Raw genomic sequence first — 19,483 nt, 5'->3', positions numbered from 1 at the left:
CTTTGTCAGATATCATGATCGCAACTCCTGCCTTCTTTCTATCAGTGGAGACCCAATACATTTTGCTCCAACCTTTAATTCTAATATTGTGAGTATATACCCACTTCAGGTGTATTTATTTTATTTTATTTTAAATTTAAAACCCTTAACTTCCATCTTGGAGTCAATACTGTGTATTGGCTCCAAGGCAGAAGAGTGGTAAGGGCTAGGCAATGGGGGTCAAGTGACTTGCCCAGGGTCACACATCTGGGAAGTGGCTGAGGCCAGGTTTGAACCTAGGACCTCCCGTCTCTAGGCCTGGCTCTCAATCCACTTAGCTACCCAGCTTCCCCCTCAAGGGTATTTCTTGTAGACAACATATGGTAGGATTTTGGATTCTAATCCACTCTCCTATTTGTTTTCATTTTATGGATGAGTTCATCCCATTCACGTTCAAAATTATGATTGTCACTTGTGTATTCCTCAGCATTTTGATATCCTCGCCTAGTTCTGTCTTTTCTTCTTTTGCTATATCCTTTTAAACCAGTGGTTTACTTTTAATCAGTCCCTCTAATCCCTTCCCTTAATATGCTTCCCTTTCTGGCACCTCCCTTTTTGTTCCTTTCTTGGTTTTTTAGAATCTATTAAGTTCCCTCCCCCCTCTCTTTCCCTCCCTTTTTGTACTCTCTCCCCCCTATCCCCTCCTTAGTTTTCCCTTCTCACTTTCCCTGTAGGATAAGATATAATTCAAGACCCCAATGGATGTAGATGTTCTTCCCTCTCAGAACTGATTTCACTGAGAATAAGGTTTAAGTATTACCTATTAGCACTCTCTTCCTCTCCTTCTTATAAGAGTATTCTTCCCCTCCACTTCCCATGTATATCTTTGTGTGATAAAGATTATCATATTTATTTTATTTCTTCAAGTATCTCTTGGTGCCATCTTCGATTCCCCCCTCCCTTTTTCTATTTTTGCACATCATCTTATAGCCCTTAATGCCCCAATCTGTGAATGATTCTTCTAATTACTATAATAGTGAATCCAATTTTTGAGAGTTACAAATAAAAATTTCCCCATATATTAATATCTAATAAACTAATAATCTAATTGTAGCCCTTAAAGAAGAGAGTTTGAATCAAAAACATTTCCCCCCTTTTTCCTCTCTTTCTTATTTACCTTTTCATGTTTCTCTTGATCTTTGTGTTTGGATATCAAACTTTCCACTTAGTTCTGACCTTTTCTTTACAAGTACTTGGAAATCTTCTATTTTGTCGGATGCCCATACTTTCCCCTGGAACTATGTAGTCAGTTTTGATGGATAGGTGATCCTTGGTTGAAGACCAATTCTCTTGCCTTTCTGAATATCATGTTCCAGGCCTTGTGGTCCACCAGGTCTTGTGTTATCCTGATTGGTGGTCCTTGGTATCTGAATTGTCTCTTTTTTGGCTTCTTGTAAAATTTTCTCCTAGCTTGAAAGCTCTGGAATTTGGCAATTAAATTCCTGGGAGTTGTCTTCTGAGGATTTAGTGTAGAGGGTGTTCTATGAACTCTTTCAATGTCGATTTTGTCCCCTTGTTCAAGAATATCAGGGTAATTTTCTTAAATGATTTCTTGTAGTATGTCAAGACTTCTGTTTATTTCTGGCTTTTCAGGTAGACCAAGGATTCTCAAATTGTCTCTTTATGCTCTTTTTTCCTGATCTGTCATGTTCTCAGGGAGATATTTTGTTTTCTTCTATTTTGTCAGTCTTTTGACTTTGCTTTATTAATTCTTGCTGTTTTACAAGATCATTATCTTCCAGTTGCCTAATTCTGGTCTTTAAAGACTGGTTTTCCTTTTCAGTTTGGTCTATCCTGCTTTTCATGGCTTCCAGCTGTTTCTCTAATTGGGGGTTCTTGTCCTTTAAACTGTTATTTTCTCTTTGAACTATTTCCCACTTTTCTTGCCAGAAGGCTTCCATCTTTTTGATAAGCTCCAATTTAAATTCTTCAATAGCTTGTGGACAATTTCCATTTTTTTGGAAAGTTTTGGCTTTGTTTGAATTTCCTTCTGCATTTCCTCTGTAGCCTGGGTTTTTCCTCCATAAAAATTTTCCAGGGTCAATGCCTTCTTTTTGTTTTTCTTGGAGGGAGGTTGTTGCTCCTGCACACAATTTGCCATCACTGTGGAGTTTTCCTTCCCTTTTTAGTCAGAAATCTGAGAGAGATGGGCAGGCTCTCTGTGTATGAAGTTAAGGAGTAAGGATTTTGCCTGAGGCAAGCTCTCAAATATCCGCAGCTTCTGCTGTTTGCTGCCCTTCTCTGTTATCTTCCTGCTAGCGCCCACAGTCTGTGCTCTTCAGCCTACTGGGGTTTCAGGTGTAGCTGTTCTCAGGGGTAGGTCTTTGGTGGTCTTAGTCAGCTCCCAGGGACCTAGGGATGCCCTTTACTCACTGTAGAGGTGCCCTTCACTCTCTCGCTGATTCTGGCACTCACTGGCTCTGACTCTGGCTCCGTAGGTGGGGTGGGGGAGGGTAGATCAGCCTGCATTTTGATGGGAGCTTTTTCACCCCCTTATAATGTTGAAATGGCCAAATCCCACGTACCTTCAATGCTGCACCCTACTGTAGAGTCCCTTTGTTCTTAGGAATTTGGTTTTTTTGGTCTTTTGAGGTAGTCTATATTGGTGGGTGCTGAGGAGAGGAAGTCTTGCATCTAGACTGCTACCATGTTTACCCAGAAGTCCCCTGAAGGTGATGTTTTAATTGGGACTAAAAGAAAGTCAAGGAGATTAGCCAGAGCAGAGAAGTGCATTCCAGGCCTGGAAGATAAACCAGGGAAAATGCTGGGAGCTGACAGATGGAATGTCTTGTTCATGAAATAGCCAGAAGGCTATTGTCGCTGGATGGAAGAGAATGTGTTGTTTAGTAAGGTGTATTAAGTCTGGAAAGGTAAGTTATGAATATGAAGGGTTTTAAATGTCAAACGAAGTATTTTCCATTTAATCTTGGAGACAATAGAGGGCCACTGGAGTTTATTGATTAGAGGAGTAATATGATTGGCCCAGACCTTTAGGAAAATCACATTAGTGGCTGGATAGAAGATGGATTGTATACATATAGAATATTGTTTTGCACAGTCTTAGAATGCTCTTCTACTCATCTCACCATTACCTCTTAGAATTCATAAAAATCTGCTCAAACATCTTCAAAATGTCTTTCCTGATCCCCCTGGTTACTAATGTCTCAAAACTCCTCACCCAGCCCCCAATTATTTTGAGTCTATTTTGAATATATTGTTTCTGTTTTATACACACACACACAAGTGTGTATTGTGTGTGTGTGTGTGTGTGTGTGTGTGTGTGTGTGTGTGTGTGTGTGTGTAGGTTTTTTCCTCTTACAAAAAGTTCCTAAGGATATAGACTATTGAACTTTTCATTTTTATAACCCAGGCACCTAGCACAGAGCCTGGGGATAGAAGTTATTTAATAAGTGCTTGTTGATTGATTACCAATAAAAGTGATTTTCAAGCATTCAATGTGTTCTAAATTATACAAAGGGCTACATTTTCTTTTTTTTTTCTTCTAAAACCCTTATCTTCTGTCTTGGAGTCAATACTTTGTAAGTATTGGGCTAAGCAATGGGGATTAAGTGGCTTGCCCAAGGTCACATAGCTGGGAAGTGTCTGAGGCCAGATTTTAACCTAGGACCTCCTGTCTCTAGGCCTGACTCTCAATCCACTAAGCCACCCAGCTGCCCCCTACACTTTCTTTTTTAAACCCTTACTTTCTGCCTTAGTAACAACTCTAAGACTTAAGGGTCAGTGTTTGGCAAACAGGATTAAGTGGCTCACACAGCTAGGAAGTATTTAAAGTCAACTTTGAACCCAGGTCCTCCCAACTCAGTGCCACCCAGCTGCCTCAAGGCACTATACTTTTAACTAGTGTTTCTAAACCTACGTTTTCTCTTGACATCAACTAACTGTCAGTACAGAGTCTAACATAATTCTCCCACATATCACATTCACTGTTTTAAAATTATCAATAATATGGAAATTTTCTCTGAATATGACCTTGCCATCAGTAAGTTTACAAAGTAAATTTAAGAAATTTAACAAATATTTTCCAATATCCATTTCAAAATATATATGTATATATATTATATATATATATATATATATATATATATACACATAATCAAATGGGCATATTAACTAAATGCAAACTACAAAACATTTTAGTTTATCAAATAGTTGCCCATTGGGGGCAGCTGGGTAGCTCAGTGGATTGAGATCCAGACCTAGAGACAGGAGGTCCTAGGTTCAAATCTGGCCTCAGACACTTCCCAGCTGTGTGACCCTGGGCAAGTCACTTGACCCCCATTGCCTAGCCCTTACCACTCTTCTGCCTTGGAGCCAATACACAGTATTGACTCCAAGACGGAAGGTAAGGGTTTAAAAAAAAAATAGTTGCCCATGAACATACTCAGACATAAAGGCAACTCTGTTTCCTATTATATGATCTACAAGTGCAACCATTCAAAGTTGCCTTGTGTATGATTTGGCAAGCATAATTTCAACCACATCAATAGCTACAAATGGCATCAATGTTTCTCCTAGACAATGTTTTTTACATTTAGCAATTATATATGTAAGCAACCTAACACACAATGTAAACAATCCCTTTCATGTCTGTGAAAGTTTGTTTTTATTCATTAAAAGGATATAATTTTCTGTGGAAAAAATGTGTTTTGCGAAAATTTTATCTTGTCTGTTTTTATGATATTTCAATTTACTAGGTTTTATGACAAAGCAAAGAGAGTGGTCTTTCTTCTTTATCAATAAGAGCACTTGTGAATTCCAAAGATAAATATAATGGATTGCATCTTCTGAATTTGGCTATTTTATTTTGTGCCTCTCTTTTTCTATGACTTAAAATGTCTCTATTAACTTTGTACTATTTTAGCTATTTCAGTACATTTTCTTCTCTTAACTGTTAATTATACAATGCAATTGAATATTATTTCACTTTTTAAAATTATAAACAGTAAATAATTTAAAACAAAATTTAAATTTAGTTGATGAAAATTTCAAGTAACTATAACCATTTGAATTATTTCAATGTTTTTAGCTGAAGGGTTTTTTTAATAAAATATTATATTTTGCTTATCAAAACTATAACAGATATTCTGACTTTTTCACTTTCACATAAAGATTAACTTCAAGTTTATATTCCAATGCAGCAAGCAGGGCAATAACTAAACCAAAGGGTAAGAACGTAAGATCCATGTCAAAGTTGAACCTACACCAACTGAAATTTCACCTTGTTTTCATATACTATATAAAATAACTCTACTCTGTTGTTATTATCAGAACATTGTTTTCCATGAAAAAAAGCAAATGTATTTACTTGGGAAATATAGCCAATAATTTTTGCCATTCTCACAATAATCTTAGGGATATAGCCAGCATTGTCGAAAACTCTGTCAAATGTCATCTTTTGAAGCCTTTTGACTGAAAAAATATATGGGGGAGAGTAAGTTCTTCTGTTATTTTCTTAACTCAAGTCCTGTAACTACACATGATCTTATGGGTACATTTTAAAATATCTTGTAAAATGTTTCAGAAAAATTTCTCATTCTAACATAGCAAGAACAGAGGTGCTAATAAAAATTTCCCCTGGATTGCAAAAGATCTATCTGCTTTGCTTAAAAAACAAATAAGCAAAAATCTCTCATCTCTTTCTTACATGAAATCTTTCGAGCTAAATGAGAGCTTGGACCATTTGTAGGCATCAGAAAATAAGATAGACAATGGAGAGATGGAATATTAAAAAGAGGAAATTAATGAAGATTAAGGTTGCATTAGTCTTTTTGGAGGCTCTATGCAAACTTTCTGTTAAGCTTCACAGTTGTACCTTGATTTATACCAACGCAATTTAGCAGTTCATCGCCTTAAGGACCAAAGTAACAACTGAATATAGTCTGGAGTTAATACTCATCCTCTTCCCTCCATCTGCCTTAGATTTTTTTCATCCAATATGATAGAAATTTCAGAACCAAAAGGAGGCTATATCTTTGGACAGGTAGAATAAAAGAAATACATACTTTGTTCTATAGCTATGTTTACTTTTTTAAATCACATTTTTTTAGTGGATAGAATTCTGGAGCCACTCAGTTATTTCAGAAAGGATCTACTTACTCTTTACGATTCACAAAACAATGATATCTCCAATCTTCTGCCATGAAAAAGATAACTATATTTAATTACCTAGTAGAGATGAAGTGGATTATTACAGAACTGAATTACCTGAAAAATAGAAAACTTTTCTATTTCCTCCTTGCAAATTATACCAATCTGAGTCACTAACATTCAATAAACAAGTATATGTTATTTAGGAAGTAGGTTTATAAGATTCAGCTGAAGTCATTTTATGTAAATATAGTATGTCAATCATAAGACGATTTAGACTTAGAGGTTGCTGACGAGTAAAGATGTTATCTCTTCTATTAACAAGTTTCCACCAATCAAAGAGATTACAATCCATTTGTGCCTATTTATCCAGTATAGCTATTTTGTCCATGTTCTCCTATGAATTCACCACAGAGGGTCTCATCCTACATTCTAGGAATCTCTCACCTTTTCCTGATGTTGCCAGGATATCTGTGGAGAAATCCAGCTGTCTCCCTATATTACTGTTTACCCTCAACCTATGATTAGCTCATCTTTTTTCAATTATACATTTTTCCTGATATCTGTTATTCCTCTTCTTAGAAGGTCCTTTTCTCTTAAATGCTAGAGTCTGATAAAACCTATCATGCTCCTCCCTGCTGTCTTCCATGTGATACTAATTTTCAATTCTTTGGTGACTGTGTGGTAGAATACTGGTATGAAAAAATATAGCTTTTATTTCTAGGAGGAGGTTGAAATTTTCTGAAAGCAATCTAGCCCTCCTTTACTTCAACACACTATCCATTCCTATTGTTTGTGAATGAATGAATGAATGAATGAAAAAGGATGAATTAAATTTACAAAGTACTAAAGGATGAGTATATAAATACAAAAGCAAAAAGTCTTTGTCCTGAAGGAAATTGCAACGGAATAGTAGCTAGGGAAATGTTGGTTACATGGATGGCCATAGGGGAGTTATTTAACATACTCCATTTAGAAAAGTTGTGGAGTTGATTTGATCCTTATGTAAAAATGGAGATTTGAACCCCAAACTTCAATTCCCAGAAGTCCCCTCTCTCTCTCTCTCTCTCTCTCTCTCTCTCTCTCTCTCTCTCTCTCTCTCTCTCTCTCTCTCTCTCTCTCTCTCCTTCTGCTTCTAGGGACAGGCACTCTACCTAGCCAGCAAAATGTAGGTTGTACATGCTTTCTTATTTTATATTTTCTTAATCTTTAATAAACCTCTAAAAATATAATACTTTTAGCAGAGAAACTAATTTTAATCTTAACACTTGTTCATGATTTTAAAACTAGAGGAATGAGAGGTGAGTAGGGAAGGAAAGGGTATATTCTATTGCAAAGTAATTGTCAAGGTGGCTTTTTTTAAATGGTTGAAAAGGAGGGAGGGTAATTAAATAGGTATGGGGGCCTTTCTAAAATAAATGTTCTGGAAGAGGCAATCACTAATAAGGAGAAGGTAGCACTAGGACAAAAGTTCCTCAAGGGCATTGTGTCTAGTGCATACTAGGTGCTTGATGAAGAGGCTTGGGAATAAGTGAAACCTTGGGCAGTAAGTTTGAGAGAGAAGAGAGAATAAACTCCCAATAAATCTCCAGAATATTCTTGGGATGTATTAGCCAGAAAAGCTTCTCTTTCCTTATTGGAGATTTTCTGGAAAATAGTTTAGAAACTGAGGCTTTTAAAAAAATTCCTATCAACATTACTATCTGATAGTGAACAACTTTAGGATCAAGCTTTTAATTCCATATCATGGATGCTAAATGTGGGCCATGTGTGGAAAATCCCATTGAAGGCTATTGAACTTGTTGAAACATTTGAATCAAGAAATAGTATATGATATCAAGTCTTGGTACTTCTTGTGCTTTGTATATATAATCTTTGAAATGATTGTTTTAAGGACTTTTAATCACACTGATGGCCTGCTGAATTGAAAATGCTTTCCCTTAATACTGGAAATGTATTTTAACACCATTCCCCAAAGATATACTATCGTTTCTAAGAATGGCTGCATAAAATAAGAATATAACTCATACATATTTCCTCTCATCAACAGACAATACAACAAACATTAAAAGAAACCTACAGTGCCACACTGTGGTCTAAAGTCAAACTGTGCCTCCAGGAGTACAACTGTCATGCAGTCCTAAGTCCAAAATTCCATATAAGATCTTTTCAGCCTTGGAGAATAATTGCCACAGTTAACATTTCACAACACCTTCTCCATGCCACTGATTTTTTTAATTAATATTTTTGAATTTGAAAAAAAAAAACGTCTCTCTTCTACCTCTTCTCTACTTGAAAGAGAAGGGGGAAAACCCTTCTAACATATAGTCAAGCAAAACAGTTTTAGACTTATCCAAAATAATGTTTCAATCTGTATCCTGAGTCCAACACATCTGTCAGGAGATATATTGATGAGGTGTACTTAATTGCCAAATCTGATGATGTTTTCTTAGTCCTCATCCATTTTCAGGCCACCTCTGTCTCACAGTTGCTCTCTTGTCTCAGTTTTCATGATATGGTTATCCTACTAGCTGATCATTCCTCAGACTCCTTTGTTAGCTCATCATCCATTTCCTGAATCCTAAATGTAGCTGTTCCCCACTGTTCTGTCCTGGCTGTCATCTAGTCTTTCTCTATACGCTCAGTAACCTCATCAGTCCTCATGGGTTAAACTATTATCTTTATAGAAGTAACTATAGATATGTAGATACTTGTGTGTATGTGTACAGAGTCAATATTTGTATATATACACACACATATACATATACGTGCATGTGTGCATCCAGCCCTAGTCTGCTCCCTGAGCTTTGGTCCCATATGCATGACCTATTGGGCATTAAGCTGTACAGAAGAACAATGAACTAATTGAATGGAAGGAAGTGAAGAGACTTAAATTTAGGAAACTATGTGGTACTTTCAACAATCTCAAGCTGCTGCTTTCCTCAAAAACACAGATAACAAAATTTTCCAAACAAATATTAATTCTATAGTAGGTAACTTCAGACCATAGGACACCATGACTTCCAAAGTACCCACTATGCTGAGAGCATAGATCCACTGCAATGCTCAAGTATGCTATCAGGTCAATATTGGAGCGCGTTCTTCAGGACTGACAAAAAGTTTGATTTCTTAAGAGCTGGAATAAAAACCATATCTGAACCTTCACAAATATCTGAATTTTGTAGGGCCTCAATTATAAATGAATGCTATTAGGTATAAGAAGGTTAGGTCATCAAAAAGTTGTTACCACTTCAGCATTCCCTTCCTATTGTAAGAACTAAAATTAAATTATGAGGCTGTTAGTAGCTTTAAAAGCTTTATTACATCAAAGTAGTGATAGTAAAGTGAGGGAAATTTAGGAAAGAGGAAGAGAACAACTTAGCTAAATATCCTAATTGCCATTCTAATGGAATGAAGCTCATCACTGACAAAGACTCCTTCAGGTCCAATCTCTAGTCAGAAGTCCTCGAGATTCTCTTCAGCAAGAGTGTATGACTCAATCTGAAGGTGACTCCTGAGACCAACTTTCTTCCTTAAGCAGACTTTCTTCTTAAAGTCGAGCTCCTAGCCCCGGAAATTCAGGACCCTTTATAGTGGCTTCTTGTCCCTTCCCCTCTTCATAGGAGCCATGCTAATCTTCTCTGTATTGTTCCAATTTTAAAAAATATGGAATGCTTCATAAATTTGCCTGTCATCCTTGCTTAAATTGAATATTATCTGTATCTTGGGGCAAAATTTATACAAACAGGGTAGGGCTTTCCATGTACCCTTGTGGCAATCGATACCAGGTCCACTATGAACTTTTCCAGGTAAAAGCAAATATCTGACATCCCTTTCTCTGGAAAGGTCCAGTTCTATATATCTACCTCCCAGCTCAATGAGTCTGTCCATAAATTGGGAGGGAGTTTCGTTGATTTTTTGTACATTGTCAAACAGCCGCTTCCTCGAACCCCAAAACATTATGGGCACTCATTGTCTCAAAATACTTAGTTTACAGTTACCTTGATCTGCTACATGGCTTTTCATAGATATATTGTACATTTCTAAGTAGGCTAAATAAAACACATTAGAGGTTGTGTCTTAGACATGCTTTATATCCATACACTACATGCAATAGATATTCCAAAAACATTTGCTAATGATGGCATTAAAATGATACAAAAAGACTTCAATTACATTCTGTTTGCCACTATACCCTAAGAACCATGGAGTGTTTCCAACTGGCTTGTGGTTGACGTCTCCTAAATATATTATCTTCCCCTATTAATATGTAAGCTCCTTGGGAGCAGGGGTGCCTCCATTTTCTAAATGTGTTCCCAACACTTAGTCCAGTGCTGTGCATGTACTAAGAACTTAGTAAATGCTATTTTAAATGCATTCATTCATAATGACTAGTTAGAAGGAAAATCAATATTTTTAATGGTATTCTAAATCAAAAGTTGTTGGGGGGGGTTAATTTTTGGTCTAGACTTTTAATTTCATTGATGTAAGTTACTCTTGGTGTGGAATATCCCTCCACTAAGGTAGATCAACAATTTTTCTGTAACTTAAAGCATTACCTAAGAAACAGAAAGGTTAAGCTACTTAAACCATAGTCATATACCCAGAATACATCAGAGGCAGGATTTATACCCAAGCCTTCCTGATTCTAAGCTCAACCACTGGTTTATAACTATGGTTTAACAAATATCTACGTGACCTTGAATCTCTTTGGCATTTTGTGAAGATAGGATTAACTCTCCCCTTGCCTATTTTTAGCTAAACAAATCAAGAACTCAAAGCACCTCTACTTAACACTAAGTAAGAGAATTCACAAATCACTTACTAGAGTAAGCTCACACCTCCAAAGGCTACTGCCACCCCCACCCACCCCCACCCCCGGCAGTGCTAGGCAAATTGAAAGACTGAGATTGGTTCCCTTAAACTGGGGAATGAAGGGACGTGGAAAAAGGACTATAAAAAGTCCTGAACTTCCTGTCCAAGAGACTTCTCCTTTGAACTTCTCCTTTGGAGTTCTTTGGGCTCTGCTTCAGTGAGCTGGACTGAAGGAGGAAATTCTTTCCCTGGATCCTGCATCAGCTTGCTGGGTGAATAGATGGCCTTTCTTTCCTGGCTTCTGGAGAGATTGGTTCCGGAGATTCTTGCCTTGGCTTTGGAGGAGGCTGCATTGGTGGAACCCTGGCTGAAGATACCGCCATGACTTCTGGCTGAGGATTACCAAGAAAATCCATGTGGAGACAGAGTCTCAGGGAAGCCCAGCTGGGGCTGAGCCTGGCTTCCCAGGAGAAGGAATGGTAGGCTTATTAGAATCTGTCTCTTTATCTACATTTTTCTACGTTCACTCTTTCCACCTCTTTGTAAATAAAGCTGCTAAAAGTCATTTTGATTTAAGTTGTAATATTTTTAAATCAGCAACCACAATATATAGAATTCTCATATTTAGCATAAAACCTAATTTTAAATTCTTATAATTTGACACCTATTGGACATACTTTAAAACTTGTTATATGTCTCAATATAAGTACACATGTCCCTTTTTATCAGGAACATGAGGAACTTCAAAATATTGATAACTACAATCTTCATTGCAGGTAATCACTTGATCTCTGATTTTCTCTCTTCACATGAGTCATGGGCACTAATGCTTTACAATGGCCATGGAACTTATGGCCTACTAGTAAACAATAGCTATTCATCTTAGTATATATGTTGGTATTTCATAAATCAAAAGGTCTGTTCAAATGTGTTAAAGAATGTCCTGAAGAGTTCTTCATTTTCTAGAAGTTTTAAGTTGAACAAATGATTTAGTTGCTTGGCATAGTTTTCAAATCTATCTAGCAGGAATTCAACAAGCATTTATTTGGCACTCATTATGTGCTTAATTGGCACTGGACTAAGACCTAGGAATACAAAGAAAGGCAAAACTATGATCCCCATCTTCAAGAAGTTCTCAGTCAAATAGAGGATAGGACATACTTTGAGTGCCATATAGTTACAATCCAAGGACTCTCAGATGCTAATAATAAATTAGAATATGAATAGCTAAGACTGTACTATTTGGCTCAAGATGTATCTTTGTCATCTTCTCTTTATTCAACATGAAAGAACTGTGATTGATGTCAGAAATACTTTAATGCAGGAGGTCAAATGAATTAGTGTGAACAAAAAGACTGAAAATTGTTCAACACGATGTAAATTTAAACTGCCTTGAAAATTTATTGTTTTTACTGACTTGTGTTTTGGAATATTAATTATAATAAGCTTGTTGTGTCTTCAATGCATTCTTGATTTTAGTTGTTAAGCTAGATAAGAGAATTATCAAAAAATTCCTTTTTATATCATTCTTGACATACAAAAAAAAATTAATTTTGATGCTATGCAGTCCCAATATTCACTCTGTGTTGTTGCCTTTGCTTACACACACTTAATACTGTTGTGAGTCATATCTTTTCATTCTTGTTTCACAGTCACATCATCTTAAGAGTTAGATATGACCCTTGTGGTTATCTAATACAACCCCTTACCTGAAATATGCATATAAAAAAGAAAACAGACTCACAGATCTCATTTTACTATCTATGGTTTCTTAAATAAAATTGCATACTTCAGGAAAAGTTGTTTGTTTGTTTTTAAACTTTATCCTATAAGAGAAACAAACAAGATATAACAATAGAGAACCAAAGATTTAGAGCTTAGAGGCCATCTAGTCTAACCTCTTCATTTTACAGTAACTTGCCCAAAATGACAAAAATAAGTAGATTCCAAACCCAGATCCTCTGATTCCATAGCTAGTATACATTATACTGTACCCCACTGACTATACCAATTTGGTTATTTCTTATGTTAAATTTTGCAAACTATTACAATAACACAGGAGAATTTCCATCTTTTGAGTAAAATATTCCTTTCCTGCTACCCCAAGTCTCTAGTTTTTTCTTCATACTCAAACCTGAAGAGAACAGGGTTTTTTCCTTCCATTTCATAGAGACTATGACAAGAAGCAAGTTAATTAATGACAGCATCCAAATAGAAACTATATTGATGTGTTCAGTCCAGTGTTCCATTCACAAAACTTTATTCAAGTCATTGATAAAAATGTTGAACAACAAAGAACCAAGCATATATGCATAAAGTACTCTACTAGGTACTTCCTATGACGCTGATATTAAACCATTAACTCTTTTATTCTGGTCATCCAACCAGAAATGGAAGCAAACTGTTGCCTGCTTAGGAGGGTGAAAAAGGAGGAAGGAGAACTAAAGAGCATCTAAGTACTGTAAATTACCCCAACTTCAATGAACCTATATAAGACTATCTAATTCTAGAATCATTAAGTGCCTAATATGTTCAAAGTGCTAGGCAATGGGAATATAAAAATAAAAATGAAATAATTCCTACCCTAAAGAAGCTTGCACTATATACAAATCAATACAAGGAAAATAAGTAAAAGCAAGAATTTGAACTATCCTCTCTAAGAGGAATTTGAGGAAGCTTCATTGATGAGATGGCATCTAAGAGATAAAGGAAAACAAGAATTCTGAGAGGTCCATATGAGGAAAGAGTCCATTTTTAGCATAGCAGATGGACTGCACAAATGAATAAGGGCAGAAAATGGGTAATCATCTAATAGATCAGTTTAGCTAGAACACATAGTTCATAAAGACAATTATTATGACATTAGACTTGAAAAGTAGGTAGATGTCAGATTGAGGAAGGCTTTAAATGCTAACATGTTACACAGTTACACAGTATTGACTCCAAGACAGAAAGTAAGGGTTTTTTAATTTTTAATAAAAAAAAAAAGACTGTAGTTCAGGAAAGAGGTTAAAGTTGATCACATGTATATATGGGAGTCATTTACAAAGAAACAATAATGATCCATAGAGACAGATGAAATCACCATTGGAAAGATTACTAAGAGAAAACAGAGTCCTTGAGGATACTCACACTCAGGAGAGAGAAGATGAATGATTATATAGCAAAGAAGACTAAAAAGAGCAGTCAGGTAAAAGGAGAACTAAGAGAAAGCAATGGAAGCAAAAGAAGGTAAGAATGCTTAATCACTTTTTTTTAAACCCTTACCTTCCATGGTAAAGGCTAGGCAATGGGGGTCAAGTGACTTGCCCAGGGTCACACAGCTGGAAGTTTCTGAGGCCAGATTTGAACCCACAACCTCCCATCTCTGGACCTGGCTCTCAATCCACTGAGCTACCCAACTTCCCCCCATTAATCACATTTTAAAATATTAAAAATATCAAAGAAGATAATGACTAAGAAAGGCATCATAGACTTGAAAACGTCTTTCCTGTCTGACCTCACACAAATCACTTAGCCTGCCTAGGCCTCAATTCCATAATCTATAATATGAATGGATTTAACCGGATAATTTACCCAAAGACCTTTCCAGTTCTAAATTTATATTACTAGGTCCTCTGATCCCTTCCAGCTCTAAATCCTATGAATTAGGGAAATGACAATCAGATTAATTATATTCTGACAGCAGTGCAATTTTGGGGTGAGAACCTTTTCACCAATGTAGATCTTAGTTATTCTATAACTTAGTAAGCTAGAGTTGCACTGAGGCTCAGACAGTCAAGGCCAGTGGTAACAGAGTTCATAAGTATCAATGGCAGGAATAAGTCTGATCTTACTGACTCCAGTTCTGGTACTCTATTCACTATTCAATTGAATCAATTGAAAACACCAAAAACTCTAAATATAAATTAAGATTTAAGAATCACATATAATATATAAAAAGAGTACAAAAGATGATGTTAAAAGGGCTAAGGGAAAAGGACTCAAGACACAGAAAATTGTGAGAAATGAATACTAACTTGTGACTGATGCTGAAGCTGGATTAGTAATAGCTAAACCAAAAGGATTCTTGACTTGTTTCATCTCCTTTTTGGATACTCTTGTGTTGAATTCTATTTCTTCTGAATTTCTCAGAATTACTGGAACCTCCAAACCAAACCTAAAGAAAAACAAGGAGAATTAAAGTTAAAATGGTTCAAATCCTAAAAGTGATCTTTTATGATATATTTTTCAAAGTATTTTAGATCATTTTTATGAAGTTGTACTTTAATGTTGCAGAAAAGCAGCAATTTGTATTGTTAGATTGTATACTCAAATGTTCAAATGGGTCTATTCTCTAATCACTGTGGGCTTTCATTCCAACAATGCAGACCACAATTCATACATGCTTATCTAGTCTATGTTATTTTTGTCCACAGTTTTCTACAAGTTTACCTCAAGGCATCCACCTAACAGTCTAGGGTTTCTCCTCCAGTTCTCCCAACATCCAAAGAATACCAAAAAAACTTGCAGGTTGCTCATGAATTATTTCTCATTTCTGCCATCTGGTCAGCCCATTTTCTTTTTTCAATCTCATACTTCTTTGATGAAATCCCTTACATAGAATTTCTTTTGTAATTCTTTGTTTTTAATGTATCTGAGTTTGCTCATATCCAATATGCAACTTTACATTGCCATAAGCATCAATTCTTTAGAGAATGTAGTGTCCCTTGACTTACAGCATAGATCACTTGGAGATAACAAGAGTATTTTTTTTCCCATGAAACTTTAGTTCAGGTAAAAGATTGAGAGTTAGTAAAAGAACCTAAAGGCAATTTCCTAAAGACAATCCACCCCATACTCCTACTTTTGTTCAACTCTAGACATAACTTACTGTCCATTTGTAGTGTTCTTAAATCAAACATATTGATAGACAAAATGCTATATTTTGCCCATTTAACTACTTATCATGTTCTGGACAATAAATATTCTTTACAACCTTGGTTTTTTCACATGTAGATCTCACTCTTTGAATGATTATGATCTAATTCAAAAAATTTTGCAGGATCTAAGGGTTTGATACAATTGGGTTAACACCAATCACAAACAGAAGGGTTATGAGGATTTCCCCATCAATAAGAATTCCTTTTTAACTTGGAACCCTGCACTGTAATGCTTCCATGAGAGTGGTAAACAAGCACATCTCCCTATTTTATATTTCCCTAGATATTAATGGTCAGATGTTAGAAAAAGGTTATCACTGTTATGTCTTTCTGCTGAGAGCCATCAGACCATGATGCCTTGACAGAGTCACATGTGGTAACTGGGGAGATCACAGAGTGGTCCTTGGCAAGATGTGATTGCCCACTCTATCCCCTTTACATGACCTCTTTCATCAATGCCCCTTACCTATGAATTGACATGATTATTATTCCCCCTAGTATCAAAAGAAATAATACAAGAGCAAAACACATGTACCCTAATTCTCTAAAACATCACCAAAAGATCAGACCCTTAATTAAACCCAATCCCAAAAAGACTATCATGGGTTAACTTTTACTTAGGTACATAATTCCCAACAAAAACACAGCTACAGGCCAAGCCCAAAACTTTCCCACTCACAGAAGGCTATTCTCATGAAGTCAGCACACAAATCAATCATAGAGGCCCAAGCAATAAGTACATCAAGCTTCAGTGTTCCTCAATGACTCGATTACACAAATTAGTAACTCAGGAACTCCCTAGTAAAGAACCTTGAGAAATGACCAGTCTAAATTTGAATTATGTCCCCAGTACCCCTCAGCCTTAATGATATGATTGTTGAATTGTCTTCTAAGAACCGCTGATTAATTATTCTATTTTATTAAAAGCAATAAGTAATTTTCCTTTATTGTTTGTAAGCTCAAAACTTCTCATAGGGTAATGAGAAATTTAAGCCCCCTGTGACGAAATCATTTATATTGTGTGCAACCTTTATTCTATCTTTAATCACAGTACAAAGATATAGAATGTTAATAAAGTGATTTGTTAAAAGTTAATGTATCACTTTTCCAATTATCTCTCTTTGATTTTGTGTACCTGCATGCCAAGAAAATGGGTAAAAAAATAAAGACCAGACATCAGGATGGCAGAGCAGCTGTGAGATGCAAAGCAGCCCCATGGCTGTAATGATTAAACTGTCTTCCGTTTATTATTTATTTTGACTGATCCTTCGCCACCAGTCGGGAACCCTGGAGTCGTGAGTGAGGCTGGACCCTGACCGTGGCATCTTTCAAGGAATCCTGCACAATTTTCACCCACACATATTGAAGACATCTTGTTAGAAGATAATCTTTTAAGACAGTATTTTGCTCTACCAAGTCAAATGCTTTTCACAGTCAAAAAACAATTCCATGGCATAGTGTATTTTCTATGGTTGTCAGTTACTAATGTGATGGTAAAGATATAGTCTAGAACAAAATATCATTTGCAAAAGTTGCTTTTTACTTTCTAATGTCTTCATGTCAAGGATGCCCTCAGTGTATATGTACATATTTATATACATAAAACAGTACATAAGCATATCAATTGACAAGTCATGCTTTCAGTAGACTTTAGGGAAGGGGAGGCTTTGTGAAAGGGCTGATTTTTTTTCATGTTTTTCATATTTTCCTTCCTTTGGATAGCCTTGAAAATAAAACCTCAAGACTTCCGGTCAAGATGGCGGCTTAGAGAAAGCTAAAGTTCAGATCTCCGGAAACCACCGAAATTCAAAACGATCAACAGCATAGACCCCGGGAATCCTCCTCCTGGACCTGGATCAAAAGGTACAGCCCCCTCCAAAAGCCAGAACCCAAGATCACTCGGACCTAAGGGGTAGACAGAAGGAAGGTCCCAGGGCCCATCCCCCCCAACCCAGAGCACCGAGTCCAAGGCAGCAGAGGGAACCTCAGAGCCTCAGAGCCTCAGGGCCGGCTATTCTGAAGGCCGCTTCCTGAAAACAACCTGACTCAGACGAGGGGGCACCCAACACAGACAGCAGGGAAACAGAGAGAGACAGGGGGAGCCTGTAACCCCCTGACTGGATCCCTCCATCCGACTCTCACGGAAGGTCCCTGCCTCAAGGCATACTCAGTTCAACCCAGGGAAAGCTAATCTTATCAGGAGCCCTCTGAGCTCCAGGAAGCCACGGCCCCTCCCCCTCAGAGTGCAGCCTCGGCTGGCCAGCAAAGAAAATGAAACACCTCGCAGAGAGTGCCAAGCCAGGCTCAAAGCATGGAAGTAAGGCAACAGAGAAGCATCGGGAGGGAACCGAGGAGGGCAGTAACACAGAAACACCAGCAATTCCTGGCTTCCCCCGGAAGACAGAACAACAACTGCATAGAATGGACAATCTGCCTAGGGCTAAAACCTCTGAACACCAGACAGAGATAAGAAAAGCTAGTCCTCCCCACTCAGATAGAGATGGCAAACTCCACAGAAGCACAAAAGCCCCAAAATTCCAAGAAAAACAAGAAGAAGGGGGCGACTTTGGACACATTTTATGGAGCAAAAATGCAAAATACAGAGGAGACAGAAGAGAAAACACAAGCAAATGCTCCGAAACCTTACAAAGGAAATGGAAACTCTCCACAAACTCATGAAGAATTTGAATCGGAAAGGATCAAAAAGATGGAAGCCTTCTGGGAGGAAAAGTGGGAAATAATGCAAAAGAAATTCACGCATCTACAAAATCAGTTTGACCAAAGTGAAAAGGAAAACCAGGCTTTAAAAGTCAGAATCAGACAACTCGAAGACAACGAGCAAGAATTAATAAAGCAAAGCCAAAAGACCAAGAAATTAGAAGAGAACATAAAATATCTCACTGACAAGGTGACAGACTTGGAAAATAGAGGAAGAAGAGATAATTTAAGAATTGGACTTCCAGAAAAGCCAGAAATAAACAGCAAACTCGACATCGTAATACAAGATATAATCAAAAAAAATTGCCCAGAGATTCTAGAACAAGGGGGCAATACAGCCACTGACAAAACTCACAGAACACCCTCTACATTAAATCCCCAAAAGACAACTCCCAGGAATGTAATTGCCAAATTCCAAAGCTTTCAAACAAAAGAAAAAATCCTTCAAGAAGCCAGAAAAAGACAAGCTAGATATAAAGGAATGCCAATCAGGGTCACACAAGACCTTGTAAGTTCCACTCTGAATGATCGTAAGGCATGGAACATGATTTTCAGAAAGGCAAGAGAGCTGGGTCTTCAACCAAGAATCAGCTATCCAGCAAAATTGACTATATACTTCCAAGGGAAAGTATGCGCATTCAACAAAATAGAAGATTTCCAAGTTTTTGCAAAGAAAAGACCAGAGCTCTGTGGAAAGTTCGATATCGAAAAACGAAGAGCATGGAATACCGGAAAAGGTAAATATGAAGGAAAGGGAAAAGGAGAAAAATGTTATCTTTTTCTTTTACTCAAACTCTCTTCTATGAGGACTACATTTATATCAATCTATGTATACTAACACATGGGGAAAATGTAATGTGTAAATAGGGGGAAAAGAAAGA

General features: G+C 36.9%; 1 protein-coding gene and 1 non-coding gene across 5 annotated transcripts in view; both read right to left on the bottom strand.

The window, feature by feature from the left end:
- CGRRF1 (cell growth regulator with ring finger domain 1) overlaps positions 1 to 19,483 on the bottom strand; it is a 53,557-nt gene that overhangs the window by 21,167 nt on the left and 12,907 nt on the right. For all 4 annotated transcript variants that reach the window (XM_007473137.2, XM_007473141.2, XM_007473139.3 and 1 more), the window contains one exon: positions 14,982 to 15,121. In XM_007473137.2, the coding sequence (XP_007473199.1) occupies positions 14,982 to 15,121 (140 nt within the window). The remainder of the gene's footprint in view (positions 1 to 14,981; positions 15,122 to 19,483) is intronic.
- Positions 9,721 to 9,827, bottom strand: LOC130456699 (U6 spliceosomal RNA). The gene has a single exon (XR_008915747.1). It is a non-coding gene; the product is annotated as a U6 spliceosomal RNA (small nuclear RNA).

The sequence above is a fragment of the Monodelphis domestica genome, chromosome 1 (assembly GCF_027887165.1).
Source record: "Monodelphis domestica isolate mMonDom1 chromosome 1, mMonDom1.pri, whole genome shotgun sequence".
NCBI classification, from domain to species: domain Eukaryota; kingdom Metazoa; phylum Chordata; class Mammalia; order Didelphimorphia; family Didelphidae; genus Monodelphis; species Monodelphis domestica.
The sequence above is the reverse complement of the archived record's forward strand: the minus strand, read 5'-3'. Positions and strand labels throughout refer to the sequence as shown.